General features: G+C 38.6%; 4 protein-coding genes across 6 annotated transcripts; 2 read left to right on the top strand and 2 right to left on the bottom strand.

Annotated features, from left to right (window-relative positions):
* Window positions 1–5,716: 5,716 nt before the first annotated feature.
* On the bottom strand, window positions 5,717–7,689 carry LOC101293113. The gene is made up of 6 exons (XM_004304013.1): window positions 7,540–7,689; window positions 7,121–7,429; window positions 6,727–6,936; window positions 6,510–6,623; window positions 6,029–6,421; window positions 5,717–5,872 (listed from the first exon to the last, which is right to left on the bottom strand). The coding sequence occupies exons 1-6, from the start codon at window positions 7,609–7,611 to the stop codon at window positions 5,777–5,779; spliced, it is 1,194 nt and encodes a 397-aa protein (XP_004304061.1). The 5' UTR covers window positions 7,612–7,689; the 3' UTR covers window positions 5,717–5,776.
* A 1,017-nt stretch (window positions 7,690–8,706) lies between these two features.
* Window positions 8,707–9,828, bottom strand: LOC101310730 (F-box/LRR-repeat protein 2-like). The gene has a single exon (XM_004305913.1). The coding sequence runs from the start codon at window positions 9,826–9,828 to the stop codon at window positions 8,707–8,709; it is 1,122 nt and encodes a 373-aa protein (XP_004305961.1).
* A 980-nt stretch (window positions 9,829–10,808) lies between these two features.
* Window positions 10,809–15,986, top strand: LOC101292816 (transcription initiation factor TFIID subunit 6-like). The gene is made up of 13 exons (XM_004304012.1): window positions 10,809–10,817; window positions 10,906–11,048; window positions 11,264–11,350; window positions 11,725–11,826; window positions 11,917–12,025; window positions 12,411–12,514; window positions 12,624–12,761; window positions 12,841–12,936; window positions 13,016–13,140; window positions 13,636–13,768; window positions 14,384–14,509; window positions 14,587–14,698; window positions 15,428–15,986. Exons 2-13 carry the CDS (start codon window positions 10,923–10,925, stop codon window positions 15,796–15,798), a joined length of 1,629 nt encoding a protein of 542 aa, XP_004304060.1. The 5' UTR covers window positions 10,809–10,817; window positions 10,906–10,922; the 3' UTR covers window positions 15,799–15,986.
* A 621-nt stretch (window positions 15,987–16,607) lies between these two features.
* LOC101292141 (glycine-rich protein-like) lies at window positions 16,608–17,433 on the top strand. Of its 3 annotated transcripts, none has more exons than XM_004304011.1 (3): window positions 16,608–16,757; window positions 16,841–16,951; window positions 17,027–17,433. In XM_004304011.1, exons 1-3 carry the CDS (start codon window positions 16,652–16,654, stop codon window positions 17,128–17,130), a joined length of 321 nt encoding a protein of 106 aa, XP_004304059.1. In that variant the 5' UTR covers window positions 16,608–16,651; the 3' UTR covers window positions 17,131–17,433. The 3 variants fall into 3 exon arrangements, with proteins under 3 accessions (XP_004304059.1, XP_004304058.1, XP_004304057.1); XM_004304010.1 differs by having other exon boundaries at window positions 16,841–16,936; window positions 16,967–17,423; XM_004304009.1 differs by having other exon boundaries at window positions 16,841–17,432.
* The last annotated feature ends 3,681 nt before the right edge of the window (window positions 17,434–21,114 follow it).

Below are 21,114 nucleotides of genomic sequence, written 5' to 3'. Positions count from 1 at the left end.
AAGAATAAGAAATTTATGCTATGTAAAAGAAAGGAATCTAGGACGCATGAAGAAGCAAATAGTAGATGAAAGATACCCAATCAGGAGCCCTGAGGAAAGCTAGAGACCACAACACAAAGATTAAATTCTAATATCTCTCATCATACACTTAGCAACACCAAAAACAAAAGGAAAAGACAAATAACGGCAGTCTTATATCTGAAAATATCTGTTGCGATCAATTTTTTGAGGTAAACTTTCAGTCTGACATCTCATCTTGCTTTACACACATCTTGCGAAAATCTCTCAATTTTATGAGGTTAACAGACTTAAATGAAAAACCAAATCAGAATCAATAGCACAACATATCAAGTAAGTAAACCCCTGCTATGAAGAAGAAAGCGGTGAAGAATGTTTTCAGTTGGGCATCGTTATGCTTCTCAATGATAATCAGATTAGAAAATCAATTCAGAAAATCAGATAAAACAACACCCCTGCTATGCCTCTCTGATCTGAGACGACAATATCAAAAACGATTTCAGAGAAGAGGAAGCTTACCAGATTCGCAATCGCCGAATGTTTGGTAGGTATCCCTCTAAGCGACGACCCTCTCTCTGAAGCTTATCTCGAGTCTAAATCTCACAAAGTTCTAAAATTGCTTTTTAGTGTAATTGGAATCCAGAAAGTGCAGAAAGAGAGAAGGAAGAAAGAAGCGATCTCGTTTTTGGAGGCAGAAGAGAAGGAGAGGAAGGGAACGACTCTCTCTCCCCCATATAATCTCAACCGACAAAAAACAGGCCCAACATAGAGGCCCAAATCTATTAAAACTGAGTGGCGTCACTGTTTTTTACTGTAGATAAACAGTAAACCACTGTAGATGAACAGTGATCAACAAATAGATATATACTAGAAAGGTAGCCCGCGCGCTGCTGCGGGACTTTCGATACTGTAATATGTCATTTTTTATGATCGATAAATGTTGTATCAGTTATCAACTTTGCTTGAAACAGAGAGTAAAATCCCTATTCTTAGCTTTACTATGACAATGCACTGTGATGTTCTTGTTTCAATGAATTGATAACGATCATTCTATAATTACAAAGATTTGTAAACTTGTTGATTGCAAATTACTGATAGACAACAGCAAAAATATATACATCTACCTTGATACATGTTGCATTGTGCTAGCATCTGCTGTGCTTGTTTTTAAGGATACTACAAAAAAATATAGAAGACAATCATCTTTCATCCTCAACATCTTTATAATGTTTGTGGCAAATTGCCAAATGTAATTAATAAAATCTACCCATGAGGAATATCATTGTTGTCCATTTTAGCTGTAAGCTAGTCAAACCCCACTATACATAATTGTTGTTATATGAACATGGTTCTGAAATCAATTTGATCATGGTCATGGACATGGTTCTAGAATCAATCCATGCCCTGAAGATATGTAGACATAATAAGCATCCATTAATAAGCCACACTAAGAGTAGAATAGTTAGCAACAACAAATAATAGATTCAGAAAAGGAGTAATAACATATACTGATTATATAAGATTGCCAATTTAAGGGAAGTGATAACAGATACCAAGAATGCAAAAGGCAGCAAGCCAAATAACTAAAAACCACAGCAGAACTACAAATCACTTTGATGCACATATTCATGTACGCAGCCGAACCATATACCAAAAAAAGAAAATGGAAAAGATATATACTGTATATGAAAAAATAAGATCAAAATCAAATGGGAAGAGGCTAATCAAACCCTTTGAAGTATAGGTCCTGTAATTCGATTAAGACCCTTTTGGAGTCATCGTGCCTTGCCCATCAAATCAACCTGAAAGAAGAGTTCATCTTTAATATAAGATTAATTTTCCGATTATTCAAATATTCAACACAAAGAATAAAAGAGTCACTGCAATGGAAACTAACTAATTAACAATTTTTAATAATCACCCCATATCTTGTGTTTTTGCAGCTTAAAATGTTAAAGTTCTAGCATACATGAACACCTAAGTTTACCTCTCTTTTTTATGTTAAATCCTCTCACTGGTTTTCCTAAGCAAGTGGCTGCAGCGTTGTTATATGCCTGTATTTTATCAGTAAATGCAAAGATATTAGATCTTTAGCCACGCTACTATACTGCTAAAGTAAATGTAAAGATGTTCAATCAGATATCCCAAAACAACATACTTCAGGAAGGTATTTTCGAAACTGACATCGACCTACAACAAACATAAAAATACTTATAAAAAGACATTCTGATTTTTCCAGTATTATGTCTACTGAAAGAGGCATGATACTAAAGTTGCTTTGTTTTTAGTTACTCAGGTGCAGATATTGGTTGAAGTAAATGACCAGATTTGAGCTCATTATGATAAGCAGATGCAATTCCTTGATCAACTCTCTGATTCCTGAAGAAAAGAAAATATATACCAACCTAGCTTCAAGCATCAGTTGACTCAGTACTCCTACTACTAAGCTAGCTGGTTGGTTAATTATTTACAAATTATAAATATAATCACACTCAATTAAAGACTCAAAAACTTTATTGCCTCATTTCAGCTTGAGTTCTTTCTACTATATCCTTGGAACACAATACTTGGAACACATACTTGGAACACAATATTAGAGAGTAGAATCAATCCATTTGCTACATGGAAATTTTTATGGGTGAAAATTTTCATTCTTTATAATATATAGCAATGAACTCAAACTCAAATGTTACACGGAAAGTGTCTTGATTGATATAGTATCTGCCATTGACATAAAATTATCCCAGTAGCAAATAGATTGATTCAACTCTCTACTCTCTGGTTAACCTGTGCTAATTTCAGATGCATAATATCTGCTCATATGAACTATAATCAACTGGACAAATGGAAGTTTAACTCCTAAAGAAGCACTTCATGAAAACACATTTAATAACTGCCCGCGCTATGTAATGCTCTTATGCCACGATCCATGTTACCAGTCATAATGGTCTCAGATAGAAGTGCAACTGAAAGTAAAGACTACCTTCCCTGTCATAGAAAATCATTTCACTTTGCTTAGATTTTAAGTTTTAAGATGGCTGCCCCTAGAAGGATATACACATGTCCTTGGTCAGTAGCCCAGGTAACAAAGAGCATCATCAGTAGATCAGTAGACTTTAGCACTGACATTGATGCTCAAAGTGGAAAGCTGTTTTTAAGAGAACCTCAAATGGAATTGGAACAAACTTAAATTCACGACAACTAATTTCAACTTTCAAATTTCCCTAAAGAAAGTCTGTGAAGAATTATATGAAGTATACGAACTTTAAAACACAGAAGACTTCAAATGCTACAACTCTCCATCACAATGGTTAAACTTTAAGAACGGAAAAGGGTTCTTAAGCTTATTATATATGTCATGCAGTGAAGCATGTGTTTCCAACAAAACAGCACACCCATTGCTAAAAATATACCGTGTTCATATAATAAGTGTTTATAAGACCATCCCATAGAGACAATTATAAGATTTCTTGGCCCTATATCGTTAATTTCTTTGTAGATGAAGAGATGCCAAGAAATCACCGGCAGTCTCTTCATCAAGAGCCAATTTACCCAGATCTCAGAAATAGAGGAATTGATTACCCTCCAAAGCCGACCAAAATCCAAGATTACAAAAAACCAAAACATGAAAATTTAGTACTAAAAAGGAAAATGGAAAACCCGTTGAAAACCCAGACAAATGCTCTATCGGCTAAACAACTGAGGCCAGCTGAATCGAATATATATTTATCAACTCCTTCAATTCGTACAGAAAAGAAAACAACAGAGTTGAGAAATTCTTACTTTTGTCTTGACGCGACAGCAAGTTCTTGAAGCAGAGAGATTCGACAGAGAGAGAGAGAGATCAGGTGTTGACGCGATATGGTTTGAATGAGATCGAGAGACATCAAGAAAAAGATATACAAAGCGGCGAGAGAGGTCGAGAGAGATCGAGAGAGATACACAAAGCGACGAAACGCAGCCCGAGCCCAAAACTGTTTTTTACTGTAGATGAATAGTTTTTCACTGTAGATGAACAGTGATCAACAAATAGATATATAGTAAATATAGTAAATTCATCTACCAATCATGTAAGCTACTGAAAATATATTGGAAAAGTAGGAAAATGATTCTACATAGCTTTAAAGTCTGAAGATGGTGATTTGTTTTTTACCATCTACACTACAATCCGATAACAAAGCAAGAAGCTGATTATTTACTCTTAAAGTGGCAGATTCCTTGTGAAACAAGTAGATTGTGATTCGCTAAGTCCACCAGAATTTCTTGTTCATCTGGAGCTGCCGGAATTAGCCGATCATACTTAGATGCTGGTTGCCAGAGTTTGCACTCATGTTAGTGCAAGTTTTATTTTTACAGGGTACATCGAATTCCATCGTCATAAAAATCATCCATTATTTTTGATGAGTTTCTATCATTTTAATTTCTATAGTTTCTTTCTTACCAAACACTTTATTCAGTTTTCTTCAATATGTCATCCAAGCAAATCCACCACTATCAAACGATCTGTCACAATAAGGATGAGAAAGCTTATGAGAGTAAGTAGAGGCTGCCATTATAGAAGTTCAATGTGGATGATCAGAATGCAGCATAAATATAATATATTGGTGGGAGGTTAATCACTGATGCATGTATAGCAATGTAGCTAGGTTGCTGTAGACATGGCCATAATTATGACTCAGAATTTGGTTTCACAATTCTACCTATTTGGGTAACAGGACCACTCCATGATTTCCCAAACTATGCATTCCTTTTACCTATTCTTCTTATTTCATTTTCTTCAGTGTTGAAATTGCTCTTGCATTGTTTGTGAAAAAGTACTAGCTAATGTCCCCACTTATTGATGATTTGATAATGAACTTCTTGTTGGTTCTACAGTTACTGTATTTCACTAAATGCTGATTATTTTCCATTCATTGGTATAGAAGCAGGGACTTTTATAGAGTATTAGCTATCTTCATTATTCCACTCTATGTTGTGAGGTCAAATTTATTTCACCTCTAACATAGTAATTTTAGCGCGTCGCAACTTACTGTTTCAAAGTTGCAACAATTTTATGCTTCATATTGAGTTGGTAATCCAATTATGCTGTCGACGTGACATCTAGATCTTGAAATTTATGTACAAAGACAGTATTCAGTGAGATCATTTTGACACAAAGTGTCCTCTTACAGTTCACAGCTGTTTTGAACTTTAGATACTACTCAATGGACTCCTCTGCAGGACCACAATAGAACAACAGTGCAAATTTCATGGTTGCGATTTTATAAGCTAACTGATGTCTTAGATTTTGATCATTAGTGATGGAGGTAACAATTTTTGCCATTATGAAACAAGAGGTTGCAAATCTGCAATGCGTCAAGAAAATAGCTCGAAATATGCAAAGATCCCAAATAAGAGGATAGTAAAATACAGCCTTGCGTAGAATTGTTGACACTAGGATAGTAAAGTATTACTCTTAATACTACAAATACAGTAGAAGTCAATTATTTACATGGCTGAATGTCTAAAAGGGTTGCTGCTTATTTTGATGTTAAAGATTATACTGACATAATAATCAGCTCCATTTCGAACTCAGATAATTAACAAACATGTACAGTACTGAACATGTTCAGAATTCTAGCGGGATGATTCTTCATTGCTTAACTAAATTTACAAGAGTCATCAACGAAAACACTTTAATCCACACAACAAAGCAAGGATCTGCTTATTTATCTTACAGTAGCAGATTTCGACATTACTAGTGAGAAAGCTGTTATCGTCAAAATGAAGAGTTTCTGCACTTGACCCTCCCGGTTTTCTTCGACTTGTCGATTGCATATTCCTCAGCCTCCCTTGAACAATCCTTCTTGCTTACCTGTGCCAATGTGAAAGCCTAAGTCACATGAAAGTCGTAAACTAATTGTGATTTCTTTTCTTTACATGCTTGACGAAAATCATTACAAATGGATCATGTAAGCCGTTTCTTTTTACTAACGCAGCTTGGATATCAATTTGAGTAAAAAATCCGTACCTTGACGTAATTTTTCCCACACTCATAACTCGGCACAGTTTTTCGCCTTGATACACCTTTTGTAGCCTTGAACCTGTTTTGATCAACTGAGTTAAAGCTAATGTTCCCCTCTTCTGTTGTTACTGAAAAGTTGTCAAATGCAACAGTCACATCATTAGATCCACAGCTCTCTTTCTCTTCACCCATTCCATCAAATAACCTCTTCCTGATCATCACAATTCTTTGGTTGCTGTTAATTGGCTCAACCAGCTGAATATTGCTTGTAGGAGTTTCGACCAAGGAGCTTGAGCTTTCGGGGAGGCGGGTTGCCATCCATCGTTCTAGCCAGCTCCACCCCATATTCTGTTCTGTGCCATCAGATCTCGCATGTTTTTTCTTTGAACAGATCCGTAGCTACATTTACAGGGAAAAAAAAAGTGCTAAGCTAATTGTCAAAATTTTACTATGAACTCATTCTGGACTTGAGGAATTTCAGATGTACCTGTTGTGAAAAAGCATAAGCTAATGCTCTCTCGCGCCTGGTTGTCGCTTCCAATCTGTTCTGCATCCTCATTTTTGACATGTTGCTACTCAATGTGCTATCATCCCAGTCTTCCTGCAAGTGATAATGTATTACTGGTTATAATGATAAAACTTGATTTTTCAGTGTGATCTAGCTAGTTCTAAGAAATTAAAAGCTAAATTTGTTTGTGGTCTACCTTAAGCCTTAGCACTTGAGCTCTAGCTTTCTGTTGTGTCAGCCGGTTTTGAGCAGCCAAGTTTTCCTCCTGTACCGAGTGCACTTCCACCGAATTTCCTGTTTGAACTTCAACTGATGTCCCCAGAGACTGCATACTTGGACTTTCTGATCCTACAATAAGCTCCTGTTTACCACCCTCTGATTTGATCCCTTCATTTTGATGCCTAGTCTGAAATTCAAGGAGTCTAATGACTATCAATGAACAATTATCTAGCATTCTGAAAACAGTTTGAGATGACCGAGTTCTAACATGCCAATCATTCTTTACCAAAATTCTATAGATACCTTCACAAGTAAGTTTGAACTTTGAACTATGAGTTAAAAATATTCTGAATTTGGGACTATGAACTAACCAGAAAGCCTCTAAATGCTGACTGGATGATGATTGCTGCTTGCTCTTCAGACATTGTGTTGTAGATGTGCATATCTTCCTTGTCTTCTAAGTGATCTTGCAATGGTTGTGTAACAGTGGCCTCAGAGCTATCAGCAGAACAAGAATCCACCTCTACAAGCACCGAAGTGAGCTGCGATATATTAGCCTCATAGCTCTTAACTGAAGCTGAATCCTTGTCTGCAACCACTGAATTGAATTCATCCCCACATAGATATGATCTCAGTCTAACTGAGCTCCATCTTCTCCTTTCTGTCATATTGTTCCTCCCCTGATCATTTCATTAAACAAAAAGCCAAACAGTATCAATGTATACTTACATAGTAGCATAAGAAACAATAGAGGCTTGAATCATGAAGGTACAAGTATGATTGGACTCACATTGCTCTCCTGAGTCTTAAAAGATCGATTTCTCGAGAACACACTCCTGACCAAACCTCCATGGATACCCATCTCAACTGAGAAGGCACACCAAGCACAAAGAAGATGCTCTAGGAGAGCTAGTGTGTCCTAAATCATATATACTTCAGTGAAAAGCTCATAATTGAGCTGACATTTCTCACTCAATTATAGTAATTTTCACTGTATAGAATTGTTTACGAAGTTATTAATACCAACTAATACATTTTGATTAGAGGGGAAGCACATGTTAGATAGAATTAAGTCAGAAAACTGGAGGGTGTTAATAGCTTTAGAGCTGGATCTGATGCACTTTAATCACAAAAATAATAGAAGCTGAAAAGTGAAGATTAGATAAGAAAAGATGGATATGATGAAGGAGGGGGGGGCATGGTTGTGTGTTTGCTTTTTCACCTGCTTTATGCACATGGCTTGAAGCACATTGCCTCGCAAAAAGTTTGCTTGCTGTTAAGGCTATGCCTATTCCTTTCTGCTTACTTCTTCTCCTCCTCCTCAGTTGTCTTATTGTAAAATATGTGATCAGACTGGATTTCATAATTTTCTGAAATTTTACCCATACATATCCCTAAAACTTCAGCAACTTATCCTTCTGTGTTGTTGTGCTAAGTGCAAAAAGAGGATTAGCTTTTATCTTTTGTGAAAAATTAAAGCTTGAAGTAACTCAGATGCTTGTGACTATAGGATGTCACAGTCATAGATCTATGATACTTGCCAAGTTGCAACCTTTCCTTTCGATCTGACCCCGAATGTTTGCTTTGGAATGGTATGTGAATCTGAACATGCTACGCGCTGATGCATTCGATCTGTGAAAACTTTGTCATCAGATCGATCATTTGTCAAATCCTGATCAGCTAGTTCGTCATTCCTGCTACTCCAAAAAGGTTTGCAATGCACACATTTTGGCAGCCTACGCGTTAAGCTAATCAAAAGGCAGTTGGGAAATTCATTTCTCAAGTCAAGCATGTATTCATTCAGAAACTTTTACAAACAGTTGGAGGCTTGGAGCTCATCCCTTCTCCTCTAATGAAGCTATAAAAACAAAACCAAGTGCTACACAAACTAAAACCCCAATATGAAACCTGCATGAAAGGACTCGATTCTCCAAAGCTAAAACATGACGACATCATCTTACATCTCAAGGTCTTTGAAAGACCAATCACAAATAAACTTGTAACTCACACATCTTCTAGTGCTCTCTTGCATTTGTGGCAATATCTGCCGTCCCAAATACTCATCCACCACAATGCACTTCAATGTCGGACACTCCAGCACCAAGAGCTCCAAATCAATCCCAAAAAACTTGAAACAATAATGCAAAACAAGAGTATTCAAGCATGTGTGACCCGAAAAGGCATGAAGACCAGCTCTAGTCACGCTTTGACAGTCACTCAAATTAAGCACCTCCAAGTTGAGGCAATTCTCAGCAATAGCAACAACTGTTTGGTCTGTCAGTGACATCAACCCAGCCAAGTTCAACCTCTTCAGAGTTTTAATCTCCGATATCGCAAAACAGCCCACGTCAGTGATTTTGTCCCCATAGTTAGCCAAACTCAGATTCTCCAAGCAACACATGTACCGCAAATCCGAAACCCCCCAGTCACTGATCTTACAACACCCTGCAAGCACCAATGTCTTCAACGTTTTCGAACATGACGCATCCGACAGAAACTCCAAACCTCTATCTGTGACACAAAAACAACCTTCCAAGTTCAAATAGGTAATCGAACTCGCCGCCGACACAATGGCTTCAATGTCTTTGTCCTCAACCTCATGACAGAATCCTAAGTCCAAATGCGTCAAGTTGGGTAACAACTTCGCAACCGCAACAACTCCTGTCTTCAATCTTCTTCTAAGCAAAAGCTTTGTTATGTTCGGACACCGAATTGCCAGTGCGTAAACACCATCAGAAGACAACAAAGGTTCAACCTTGGGTGCGTGGTCCCAAACACTGAGGTTGATGACTTCGAGCCTGGGGCATGTTTGGACCAAGAATTCGAGGTCGGCGTCGGAGAAGGACTCCTGGGTTTGGAAGGAGATCAAGTTTGGGCACCTGGGTAGAACACGGCGGAGGAGATCAGGTTGGAGAAGACGGAGGGATGATCGGTTTAGACCCTCGACTTTGGACCATTGCTTGCAGACTTCGGAGAAGGATTTTCTGTCATCTGGGTCGGTAACCCACTTGAGCATTGACCCCAGTTCGTCGTCGCTCAAAAGAGAAGCTTTGCCTGGTTCTTCGGTGTTCGAAGCCATTGGGTGAGTCACAGTGGCTGAGCTGAGACCCTGTTGTAACTAAGGACATGTATTTTGGCTTGATTTAGACGCGACTCAAATAGACAGTATTGCCCCGCGTTACGTAACCGGCTGTTTCCGGTCGTATATCGACTTTCCCGGCCATATTTGCGCTAGCCGGTGCCTTGTAGGGTTGTAGGTTCAGAATCGGTTCTCAGTTACGACGGAAAACGCGTCGGAAACGGCTGGGAATGTGTCAGAAATGTCCGAAAACGTGTCCGTAAAAAAATTGGATCATGCAGCAATAATGACTTTTAGTTAGTGTATTAGTGTTTATACCTAAACCCACGTAGATAATATAACGTATCCGTGTTATTTACAAATACATATCTAGCTGATTCTGGCCGTATATCGACTTTTCCAGCTATACCAACGCATACCCGGTGCCTTATAGGTTCAAAATCCATTCTTAGATACGTCGGAAAATAAATTAGATCTTAAGGGTAATCCTGACTTTTTCTGTTAGTGTATTAGTGTTAATACCCTAATCTCAGAGTAAAAGAAAGTATTGTTGCCCCACTTATCTTAGATATCTACAGATACGTACCCGACGAGTTTTCAGCTGTTTTCGGCTGTATATTGACTTTTCAGGCCATACCAACGCATACCCAGTGCTTTGTAGGTTTATAATCTGTTCTTGAATACGCCGGAAAAGCACCGGAAACGCGTCCGTAAATAAACATCGTGGGGTTAATACTGACTTTTCCTGTTAGTGTAGTAGTGTTTATCTGCACTTCGCAGAACGAAGTGTAATCACGGGTGAAACGACATGTCGTTTTCTTGTCTAGGCATTAAACGGGTTACAATTCGGGTTCGAAATATATATGACCCATATCGCCGGAAAATCAATCCTCCTTCTTCTTCTGACAGTGACCCTCTTCCCGAGCTCAACCTTCAACTCTATCTCTTTTAGGGTTTCCTCCAACTCTGTCTTCCCAGAAATTTACACGGTAAGAAAACTAACCCCTTCTGGGTATCACTCAAAGTTCCAATTTTTACTGCAAAAAGTTGAATTCTTGGCCTTGTTGAGGTCAGCAGCAGAAGAAGCTTCGAGAATGAGCATTGTGCCCAAAGAGAACATTGAAGTAATCTCACAGAGCATTGGGATCAACAATTTGTCTCCAGATGTCGCTCTTGCTCTCGCCCCTGACGTCGAGTATCGCCTCCGTGAGATCATGCAGGTAATTTTTCAGCCCCGTTTACCATCAATTTAATCTTTACAAAGAATAAAGTTACCTTCTTTGTTACTGAGGTGGAGAGTTGGGGTTGATTTTGTTTTGCTTAGGAGGTTTATGCTTGTGTTGAAGTAATGAACTTGAAAGATAGATAACGTGGTTTAGTTTAGGTTAGTGGATTGAGGGACATTGTTATTATTTACTTTGTAATGCAAGTGCAGGAGGCTATCAAATGTATGCGTCACTCACGGAGAACTAAATTGACAGCTGATGATGTCGACGGTGCGCTCAATTTGAGAAATGTCGAGGTGAGTCTTGCAATGTGTGAAGTGTAGGAGGATTTTTTTTCTGTGGTTTTGCTTTTGTTAACTAGTCTCCGCAAGATATTGTATAGGGTTTTTCATATATGGACAGTTTACCTTTTGTGCTGGACTTTGTATACTTGATCGATGTCAGTTGAATGTTTTTGGTCCACAATGTTGTTTGGTTGAAGAAAACACTGTGAGAGCATGCTTGTGTAGGTTGTGTTCACTTTAGGGCTCAATTGGAACCAGCTCATTGGTGATACTTTGCATCTTATAACTTATGATTGTGTGTCTAGGAGCCCTCTGCATCAGCCACTGTGTTCATCTTGAATTAGTTTATCTTCAATTTGATTTTTTTTTTATTCTTCTTGTATCAGCCACTATATGGTTTTGTGTCTGGAGGCCCCTTGCGTTTCAAAAAAGCTGTTGGACATAGGGATTTGTTTTACATCGATGACAAGGATGTCGATTTTAAAGATGTAAGAACTTCTGAGTAAACTAATAAAACTCTGTACTTTGATTTGGTACGTTCTGTTGTAAAAGCTCCATTTTTTTTTTGTTTGATTTAGGTTATCGAAGCTCCTTTACCAAAAGCACCACTTGATACTGGACTTCTTTGTCACTGGCTAGCTATAGAAGGTGTACAACCTGCGATTCCGGAAAATGCACCTGTAGAAGGTTTGTCTCTTAAAGTTTTGGGATTGCACCCAATCTTTTGTGCCCTTAATTGCTGCTCAGAATTCAGCCTTCCACTTTATGAATATGAAAATGTTAAGCCTTTAGCATTCCATACAGCTTAGAACAAAATAAATATTGATGGGGTTCATAGCATTATCTGATGCTTGAAGTTATATTATAGCCTGAATGCTAATATCTTCACTGCTAGAGAGTATAAAATGCTCTGTTGTTTATGGCATATGCTTCTTATTTCTTATGGAATTTAATCTACAAATGCACGAAGTCGATCTACTCTCATTCATGATTCTTCTGAACTAGAATATTTTTGACGTCTCATTATTTTTAGCCGAAGTTTGGACATTTTAATTGTTGTGTTTTTTTGTAGTACTTACAGCTCCTTCTGATGGCAAAAAGTATGAGCAAAAGGATGATGGACTTCCTGTTGAGCTCAAATTACCAGTTAAGCATGTATTATCTAGAGAGCTTCAGGTACTCCAATCGTCTACTTATATGTTTAATTACTTTTTACAGTTTGTAGCTTGTTGACATTGATATTTATTTATTTGTTTGTTTATTTATTGTGTCATTGGCTTTGCAGCTATATTTTGACAAAATCACTGAGCTTGTCGTGGGTAGGTCCGACGATATTCTTCTTAAAAAAGCACTATTGAGCTTGGCTACTGATTCGGGACTTCATCCATTAGTTCCTTATTTCACATGCTTTATAGCTGATGAGGTGGTTACTCTTGGCATATTGCTGATAGCCAGAGGATGATAGATAGCCATTTGGTAATAGCTGTTTTGCTTAATGTCAGGTTTCTCGTGGTTTGAGTGATTATCCACTTCTTTTTGCTCTGATGCGAGTTGTCCATAGCCTTCTCCAGAATCCTCACATTCACATTGAACCTTATGTAAGCATTTCTTCTCTCTTTCTTTTGGTAGACGAACCTCATGATAGATTTACTCTGAGAAGGCTTTTTTTTTTGTCAGCTACACCAATTGATGCCATCTGTAGTTACTTGCCTTGTGGCAAAAAGATTGGGCAATAGGTTTGCTGACAACCATTGGGAACTTAGAGACTTCACAGCGAATCTGGTTGCTTCAATTTGTAAAAGGTTAGGCTTGCTACATTGCTTGTGGCATCTCTTGCTGACTTTGTAGTAGCAAAGGGGTGATGCTACGTTCATTGATTCTCTTCGTAAAGGTTGTTATTTATGCTAGATTTGAAGGTTCATGACTTATCTTTTGATAATTTTTATAGTCTCATAGTCTTCTCACGGTCGTGTCCCGGCCCAGTTGACTCTTAGCTTGGCACATTAAGCTACCTTGATGGAGATTAAGTGCACATACTGTTGAGTTTCTGGATAATCGGTTTTTAGCTGTTAGATTATTAGAACAGACCACTTGTTTAAGTGGTTTCTCTGATCAGAAACTAAACTAACACACTCATTGTCGTTGCTATCAGTCTGCCTAGCTAAAATTCTCCAAATTGCCTAGCAAAATATAAAATACTGCTCCACATGCCAAATCTTTCAAATTCATAAAGCTATGTTGTTGTAAGATTCACATCTTACCCGTGGAGTTCAACTTTTTCTTTTGATGTGTTGCAGGTTTGGTCGTGTCTATAACACTCTCCAGTCACGACTTACAAAAACTTTGGTCAATGCATTTTTGGACCCAAAACGGACCTTGACTCAACACTATGGTGCAATTCAAGGTTTAGCTGCTCTAGGGCCCAGTGTGGTAATCTCTTAAGCTCCTTGACTTCACCTTTCAATTATGCGCCATGAACTGCTTGTAAACTTGAAAGTGTTTTTGATGTTTCTCATGTTAAGTTTCTTCTTGCCCTTTTAGTATTTATTGCAACAACCACAAGAAAAATTAAAGTATCTAACAGTTTCTGTTTTTCAACGAGTATCTAACAATTTTTAGTATTGTTAGGTTCGGTAGTTTGTGAATATCCTTCAACTTTATTAATCTCTTTTTTTTTTCTTTGAAAGTTCAATATGATGGAACCGAAATTCTTTGCAAGACCTTTTTTTTTCTCAGTATAGCTGCACATCTAACATGTGGAAAACTAGTATCTAAATAAACCACGAAAATTGGAGATCAATTAGTCAGTTCAGTGTTTACCTCTAAAGTCTATTGTACCCTTTTCCTAGGCTATGCTGATTTTTCAATCTCTTTTATTAAATTTATTCACTTGTTGACTTTTCTTAGTGTGGGAAATATCATCCTAGTCTCCTAGATATAGGACAGTAGTTCCTAGAATGTAGTTTTTTTTTTGTGTTGAAATATCATTCTAGTCTTACTTGGGGCCAGGATATTCTTACTGTTAATGCTTCTTTTTCTATTTAGGTCCACCTTTTGATATTGCCAAATCTGGAGTCATATCTGCGACTTCTTGAACCAGAGCTGCTTCTTGAGAAGCAAAAAAATGAGATCAAGAGGCATGAAGCTTGGCGTGTTTATGGAGCGTTGTTGGTGATTGCCTTTTTATACCTGCGTATCATAGACTAAATCTTATGAAATGCTTGCTAATGATATCTTTCTTATTGCAGGGTGCAGCAGGGCAATGTATATATGATAAGCTGAAGATCTTCCCAACGTTGCCATCTCCTGTACCACAATCTCTCTGGAAGACCAATGAAAGAATTGTTCTCACTACGCCAAGTAAGAAATTTAATTCCTTGTGTTTTCTTAAGCACCATTTCAACCTGTCAATTTGGGACTGTTCACTGTTAATGTATGCTTGCTGTTTTCTTTTTCTTTTCTTTTTTTGAACAGGATGTATGCTTGCTTTAAAATGAATTCAGTTCCAAGTGATCTTGCTTTGTGTAATGATATTTTTCTTTGCTGCCTAATTGAAAAATACATGCATATAAATGGTTGCACACCATTCTTCTTTGTACCTAATGCATGCCTTCTAATTACAACACATCAAAATTTGAAATTTGTAAAGATACGAGTTACGATTATGTATGAACTAGAGTTTGCTTGAAACATTTCTCTATTTCTCGAAGAAATATAAAATGGTACAGTCCAGTGTAGAGGTTAGGTTCCTCCTCTACATGCCGATTGTAGGTTTTGTATGCTTTCATATTGCAACATCAGAATCATGCTTGAATCAGTGAAGAAGTGGTTCTTTTTTTGTATTTTGTTGCTATCCTTTTCGTGCTTGAAATATAGTTCTTATATGTAGTCATTTTTTATGTAATTGAAAAGCTGATGAACTAAGACACTTCTCCAAGATAGAGAAATAGAAATTTAGTTCTTATATGTAGTCGTTTTTCATATACCCCGTTCGTTTTGTATATGCGCGAATGAAAACAGTATAAATCTCATATTTCAAGATAATTATTTAGCAAAGTTTAACTTTTCTTTCTCTTTGTAAATCACAAGATAAACGGAAGAGAAGTGTGGAGCCCATGGAACAGCAACCACCCTCGAAGAAAATTGCAACTGATGGCCCAACTGGTTTAACTAATTCTTCACCATCTCCAATGCAAGTAGACACAGCAGCTCCAGCTCCTTCAGGTGATACCAATAAAGTCCCCTCATCATCATCTACGAGTTTGTCTAATGAGAGCATTTCAAACAGCAGAGGTAGAAGTAACGGGGCTGATGCTCAGTCTTTAAAGAAGTCAGCTGTCCTCAATCAGGTCTGGAAGGATGAATTGAATTCTGGGAAGTTACTGGTATCGTTGTTTCAGTTGTTTGGTGAAGACATTCTCCCCTTCATTCCAGCTCCAGAGATGTCTTTGTTTCTGTAAGTGTAGAACTGTTGGAACTTGTGATTGATCAAGTGTACATAGTAAAGGTAGAATGAAAGATACAGGGAGTAACTTCTGTAAATTGCAGTACAAACTTGTATGGATGTATTGATACCTTTTTGTTCTAATTCAGTGAATCTCGTCCTGCTCTTTCCATTACAAATAACAGACATGGTATCCTTGGTTCTGGTTAATTTGTTGAAGGGACTGCGGAGAACCCCATCCCATTGACCATATAGCAAGCATTATAAGGTTGGTTCAGCTTTGAACCATGAAAAATGGTTAGGTATTGAAGTGCATTATTGCAGGCTTTGCATCGACAGTCCCAATGAGCAATTGAGCCAGGAAAATTGATTAGGTATTGAAGTGCATTATTGCAGGCTTTGCGTCACTATTGACAAATGGTTACTTGGTTAGATATATCGGAAAATTAGCTCTTACAGACGACTAGTTTTATGGGCAGATGCTGCATCCCATCCTGAAATTTTCATGTGCAATTCATGTTCATGCTCAATGGGTGAATGCTGTACCAAAATTATTGTAAGGTCGCAGTACCAAAATTCAACAGGTTGAATATCGTTTAGTCAATTGGGCAAAAATACTATATATATATCCTAGCTGGGTTGGCTATAGATCTCCAACGCCCAACTACACAGTACGTGTCTCATCAATGTCTGTGAGAGTGGCCAGTAGGGTTGTCATCGTGTACAGTACGTTCCCCCTTATCTCTTGCTCGATCTCTTTCTCACATTCTCAGTTCTCGATCTCCCTATAAATAGAGACGAGGAAGCTCCTTCATTTCCAAGCTCAATCTCGATCTTACTCACATTTGAAGAAACTGAGAGATATCAAAATGGGTTCCAACAAGGCTCTTCTTCTCTTGGCTCTTTTGGTTGCTCTTGTTCTTGTAGTGTCCGCAAGCAGAGACCTCGCTCAGACTTCCGCTGAGAAGGAAAATGGTACGTAATTAGTAATGCTTAGTGAATAATACAAGTAGCATTAGACGTTCATTCAAATGTTGATTAAGCTGTATTGCATGCAGGGGTGACCACTACTGAAACTTCCAACGTAGGCGGCCTTGATGATGCAAAGTATGGTGGATATCAAGGCGGTAATGGTGGATATGGAGGGTACCAAGGTGGTAATGGCGGCCGTGGAGGGTACCAAGGTGGTAATGGCGGCCGCGGAGGCTACGGTGGAGGAAACCCTGGTTATGGAGGAGGACGAGGAGGAGGGTGTTACTATGGCTGCTGCAGGCGCTTTAACTATGGAAGAGGGTGCAGAAGGTGCTGCGCTTACGCTGGTGAGGCTGTTGAGGCTGCAGAACCCTAAACCAAACCTGGATCACAAGCCATAACGAATAAAAGCGCAACCATGTAGATCAATATGATCAATGTGCAATTGTGCATGTTTAGATTCAGGCTAGTAATAAATAATGCAAAGCTTCAAGTTTTTCTGGCACTGTAAGCTAGGGAATCTTGGCCTAGCTAGCTTCTTTTGTTAATGTATGTCTGTTTGTTTTTTGACAAGTAATGTATGTTTGTTTGCTTCGTTTACGTGGAACTGGTGGAAGCTCAAGCTGTTAGATCTTCCCCTTCTATATGCAATAATATTATGTAGCTACTATTTTGAGTATTTTCCTCAGCTTAATTTTCTTTTCTTATGGCATATATAAGATCAATCAATTGCTCTTGGATCTGTTCGATCTAGTGGTGATTTTCTGTGCAATAGTTCATCTTTTTTGAGTTTAGAATATATGCACATATCATATATACTCAGAGATATAGCAATCACAAGCTGACCAGCGGGATTTGGATTTTTGATTAAATTAGTAAAATGCAAATGGCCTCCGGTAGATTTTTCCATTCAATGCCTTGCCGGATTCAGAAGCATGATCAGTGACTTCGTTCGATCGTATTCATATCTAAAGGGAGAAACAAGTACTGACACCATGACACACTATTAATCAATGTTGCATGGGACAAGATTGAATAGCTAGATTCGTATAAGTCAACTCGATAATGAACCAACTAGCTAGCTAGCTAGATAAGGGCATTGGTCAGGTGCATAAATGATGTGTTATGTCCACATTGTCCAGTGGGGTTATATATGTCTCTTAACTAACTGCACAAATATCTGTCCAAGTCTTCTACTAATAGAGGTAAGGTAAACCCCCTTCCCTTGGTCTCCAAGCAAACACTCCTCCACGCATCGATCAAGTCTTCTACTTCCAACAAGACTTTCCTAGCTTCTATTTGCTCTTGTTTATCTCATCATCTCCTTTGAGGTAGCAGCACGAGACCTCCTCGGACACAGTAGTTCTACTCATGCCAAGATGAAAGGTGAGCTAGCCACTTCTGTAGTGGAAGTACAGTAATGAACTTGCATGCACTTATGCTATGCTCAGCCACTTTGCCTGCAGAGAACTAGTATGGTGGAAATGGGAGAAAGCTTGTTTGTAGTATAATGGTGGGGAGACTCTAGTCCCCGGCAAGCCTATTAACCCTGGTAAGGGAAACTACGGGCGCCGAGGAAAAAAAGCTCAACATGTAAGCAGCTCCTGCGAGAGCGGCTGCGGAGACGGAAAACCCAAAACAAGGTGGACCAAGTTGCTTGAATCCCACGATTTCATCATTCGAGGATGAAGGAGCTGCTTTGGAATCAGCCACAGACCTTCTTCTTCCTTGGATTGGAAATGAAAGGGACTTCTCCGTTGTGCAAAGTCATACTGCTACGGGAGAAAAGAGAGAAGTGGTAATGTGGTATCTGGTTCGACAATGGAAATGCATAAGGGTTTTGGGCATTTCCTAAAAGAAGAGGGTTTGGGCTTTTCTAAAAGAAAAGGTGTTGGGCTTTGGATTTAAAAGGTATTTTTGGATTTAAAAGATGAATATTCGAATTCTCTTGTTTTTCACCGATTCGTCGCCGAATTAAGTCGTCGGGTTTGAGTTTCAGACCCAAGACCGAAACTACTTAACAATGTTAAATCGACGAGCGAGCGTTATGTGCCTCTGTAACCTTTCATATCATACCCACTTCTACAAGCCCCAATGATGTGTGAATGTGGCTTGGGCCCATATCAATGCATGGGCATGTTGGCATGTTTGCTTGGCAGGTGAGATTGCATGAATTTCTTAACAAATCATCGCGTGACAAAGTGTTAGTTGATTGCATGATTTTTCCGGTATCAACACTCCTCTATCTCCTTACATCTTATAATTCACAATTCATTAGGGAAAAAAAAAAAAAACCAAATTACACACACTTTCTATTATGGGGAGATAAGGTCTCTGATGCGGATCAGGTATCGAGAACAGGTCTCCAACAGTCACTCAATAGACATTAGAAATAAGGAGTAGCAAACTCGTGGAAAATGGCAAATCTATGCCGCAAATAAACTGATTTAATTTATAAAACATAAGCTACCTAACAACTATTACAATATACTCATATTTATATGGGTTACAATACTTGGAGAATCAGTAGGCTCAAGCTAAAAAGGAAATATAATTAAACGTAAATCCTAATAATTATAAAATAATTTCTTAAAACTATCTTATAACGAAATATCAAAGATTATGAATCTATAATATAATAGTCTTATATGCTCCTACACCAGTCTTAATAAATAGAGCTAAACATGCATGTTTTGGTACTATAGTCTATAGTTATTGCCGTAAAATTGATACACTACCAGGACAAGCACTTTAGCCGACGAAAAAGTTTCGTCGGCCTGTTAGCTTAATTCGTCGGTTAAGATTTCGTCGGGAAAAGGCCATCGGCGATGACTTTAGCCGACGAAATTAGATTACGTCGTTGGCTTTAGTCCCAGAATTTACCCAACGAAAAAGAGATCGTCGGCTTTTTTCCCAGAATTTAGCCGACGAATATCTTAAATGTTTCGTCGACCGTAGTCTGAGACTTTAGCCGACGAAACGTTTAACATATTCGTCGGCTATAATATGTAATAAAAAAATAAAAAAAAACTAAAGCCGACGAAATATAGTCTGTTTCGTCGGCTTTAGAAGGGTTTAGCCGACGAAATATTCCATAATTCGTCGGCTAAACCTTATAAAAAAAAATTAAAAATATTATAGCCGACTAATTATGGCGTATTTCGTCGGCTATAAGTCCATTCCAGTAAAAAAAGAAACCCGAAATTTCTAAATTACCATTCCAAGCAAGCTGCAAAATACACCAAAACAATTCCATATAACCAACAACAAGCACATAAAACTATATAATTCATCGACTACACAAAATCTAGATCGTCTAAATTAATATCGGCTTCTGGGGGCTGTTGCGGAGGTTGCGGCGGCTGGGGTAGTGGTATAGCCGTAGGCATGAGCGGAGCCGGAAGTCCCTGAAGTTGGGCAGCTGTAAACTCCTGATGTACTGGAACATCTGTTGCTGCTGGGCATGTTGGATGGCATATGTCTCGGCAGCATAAGCTGCCTGCGCGGCATTATAAGCTGCCTGCGCAGCATTATAGGCAACCTGAGCAGCTTGCTGTTCTTGTAGTCTCTGAACTTCTGACTCTAGCTGAGTCGTCCTGGTGGTCGTAGTCCTGCTGCTGGTCAAGGTTGTCTTTCGTTGAAATTCTGGAGTGGTCTTCAGGACCCCCTCGCCCTTCTTTCCTAGACCCCGACAGTAGAAGTTGTTTGCTCGCGGTGGGAAGGATGTGCCCATGATCCTCGCCCCAACCGTCGGATCCGAAGTGTCGATCCAGGACATGGCTTCAGACATCTCTTCCTCTTGCGTGTCCGGCCATGTCTCCCTCACTATACACTCATCACCTCGTCACTAGCCTCCCTCACCTTCGCCTAATTGGATAGGAAAAAAATTATTAATTAACATTTTGACATATATATAAGTAAAATTAAAAATTTAAAAATGTAAGATGACTTACAATATCCTCTTGGGCGTCAGGATATGTCTTCTCGTACGTATAGACGTACCGCTTGACTTCTGGATGTTCCCTGGCCGCCTCGTCCATGAAGACAGCGAACGGTCTAGAACCGGCACGATGGTTCCTTGTGTTGCGTTGTCGGTTCTGAGCGTTCGTCCGGGAAACGACCTTTTAAAGAAAAAAAATAAACTATTAGTAAAATATTTAAAAAACGCACGTACTTAATGACAAATTAACTAATTAATTTTTTTAAATACCTGTTTACGAGGGTTGTTTAATTCTGATGTCAAAAGCCAACGCCACTCGTACTCCATGTACTGGAACTCAGCAGGGGTACCAGAACGTGCGTTCTCATGCGTAGTCTAATGGGTCCGCAACTCGTTCTTCCACTCCTTGTACCTACAGAT

This window comes from Fragaria vesca, linkage group LG6 (assembly GCF_000184155.1).
Source record: "Fragaria vesca subsp. vesca linkage group LG6, FraVesHawaii_1.0, whole genome shotgun sequence".
In the NCBI taxonomy this organism is placed as follows: Eukaryota; Viridiplantae; Streptophyta; class Magnoliopsida; order Rosales; family Rosaceae; genus Fragaria; species Fragaria vesca.
This window is presented reverse-complemented; position numbering and strand designations above follow the sequence as displayed.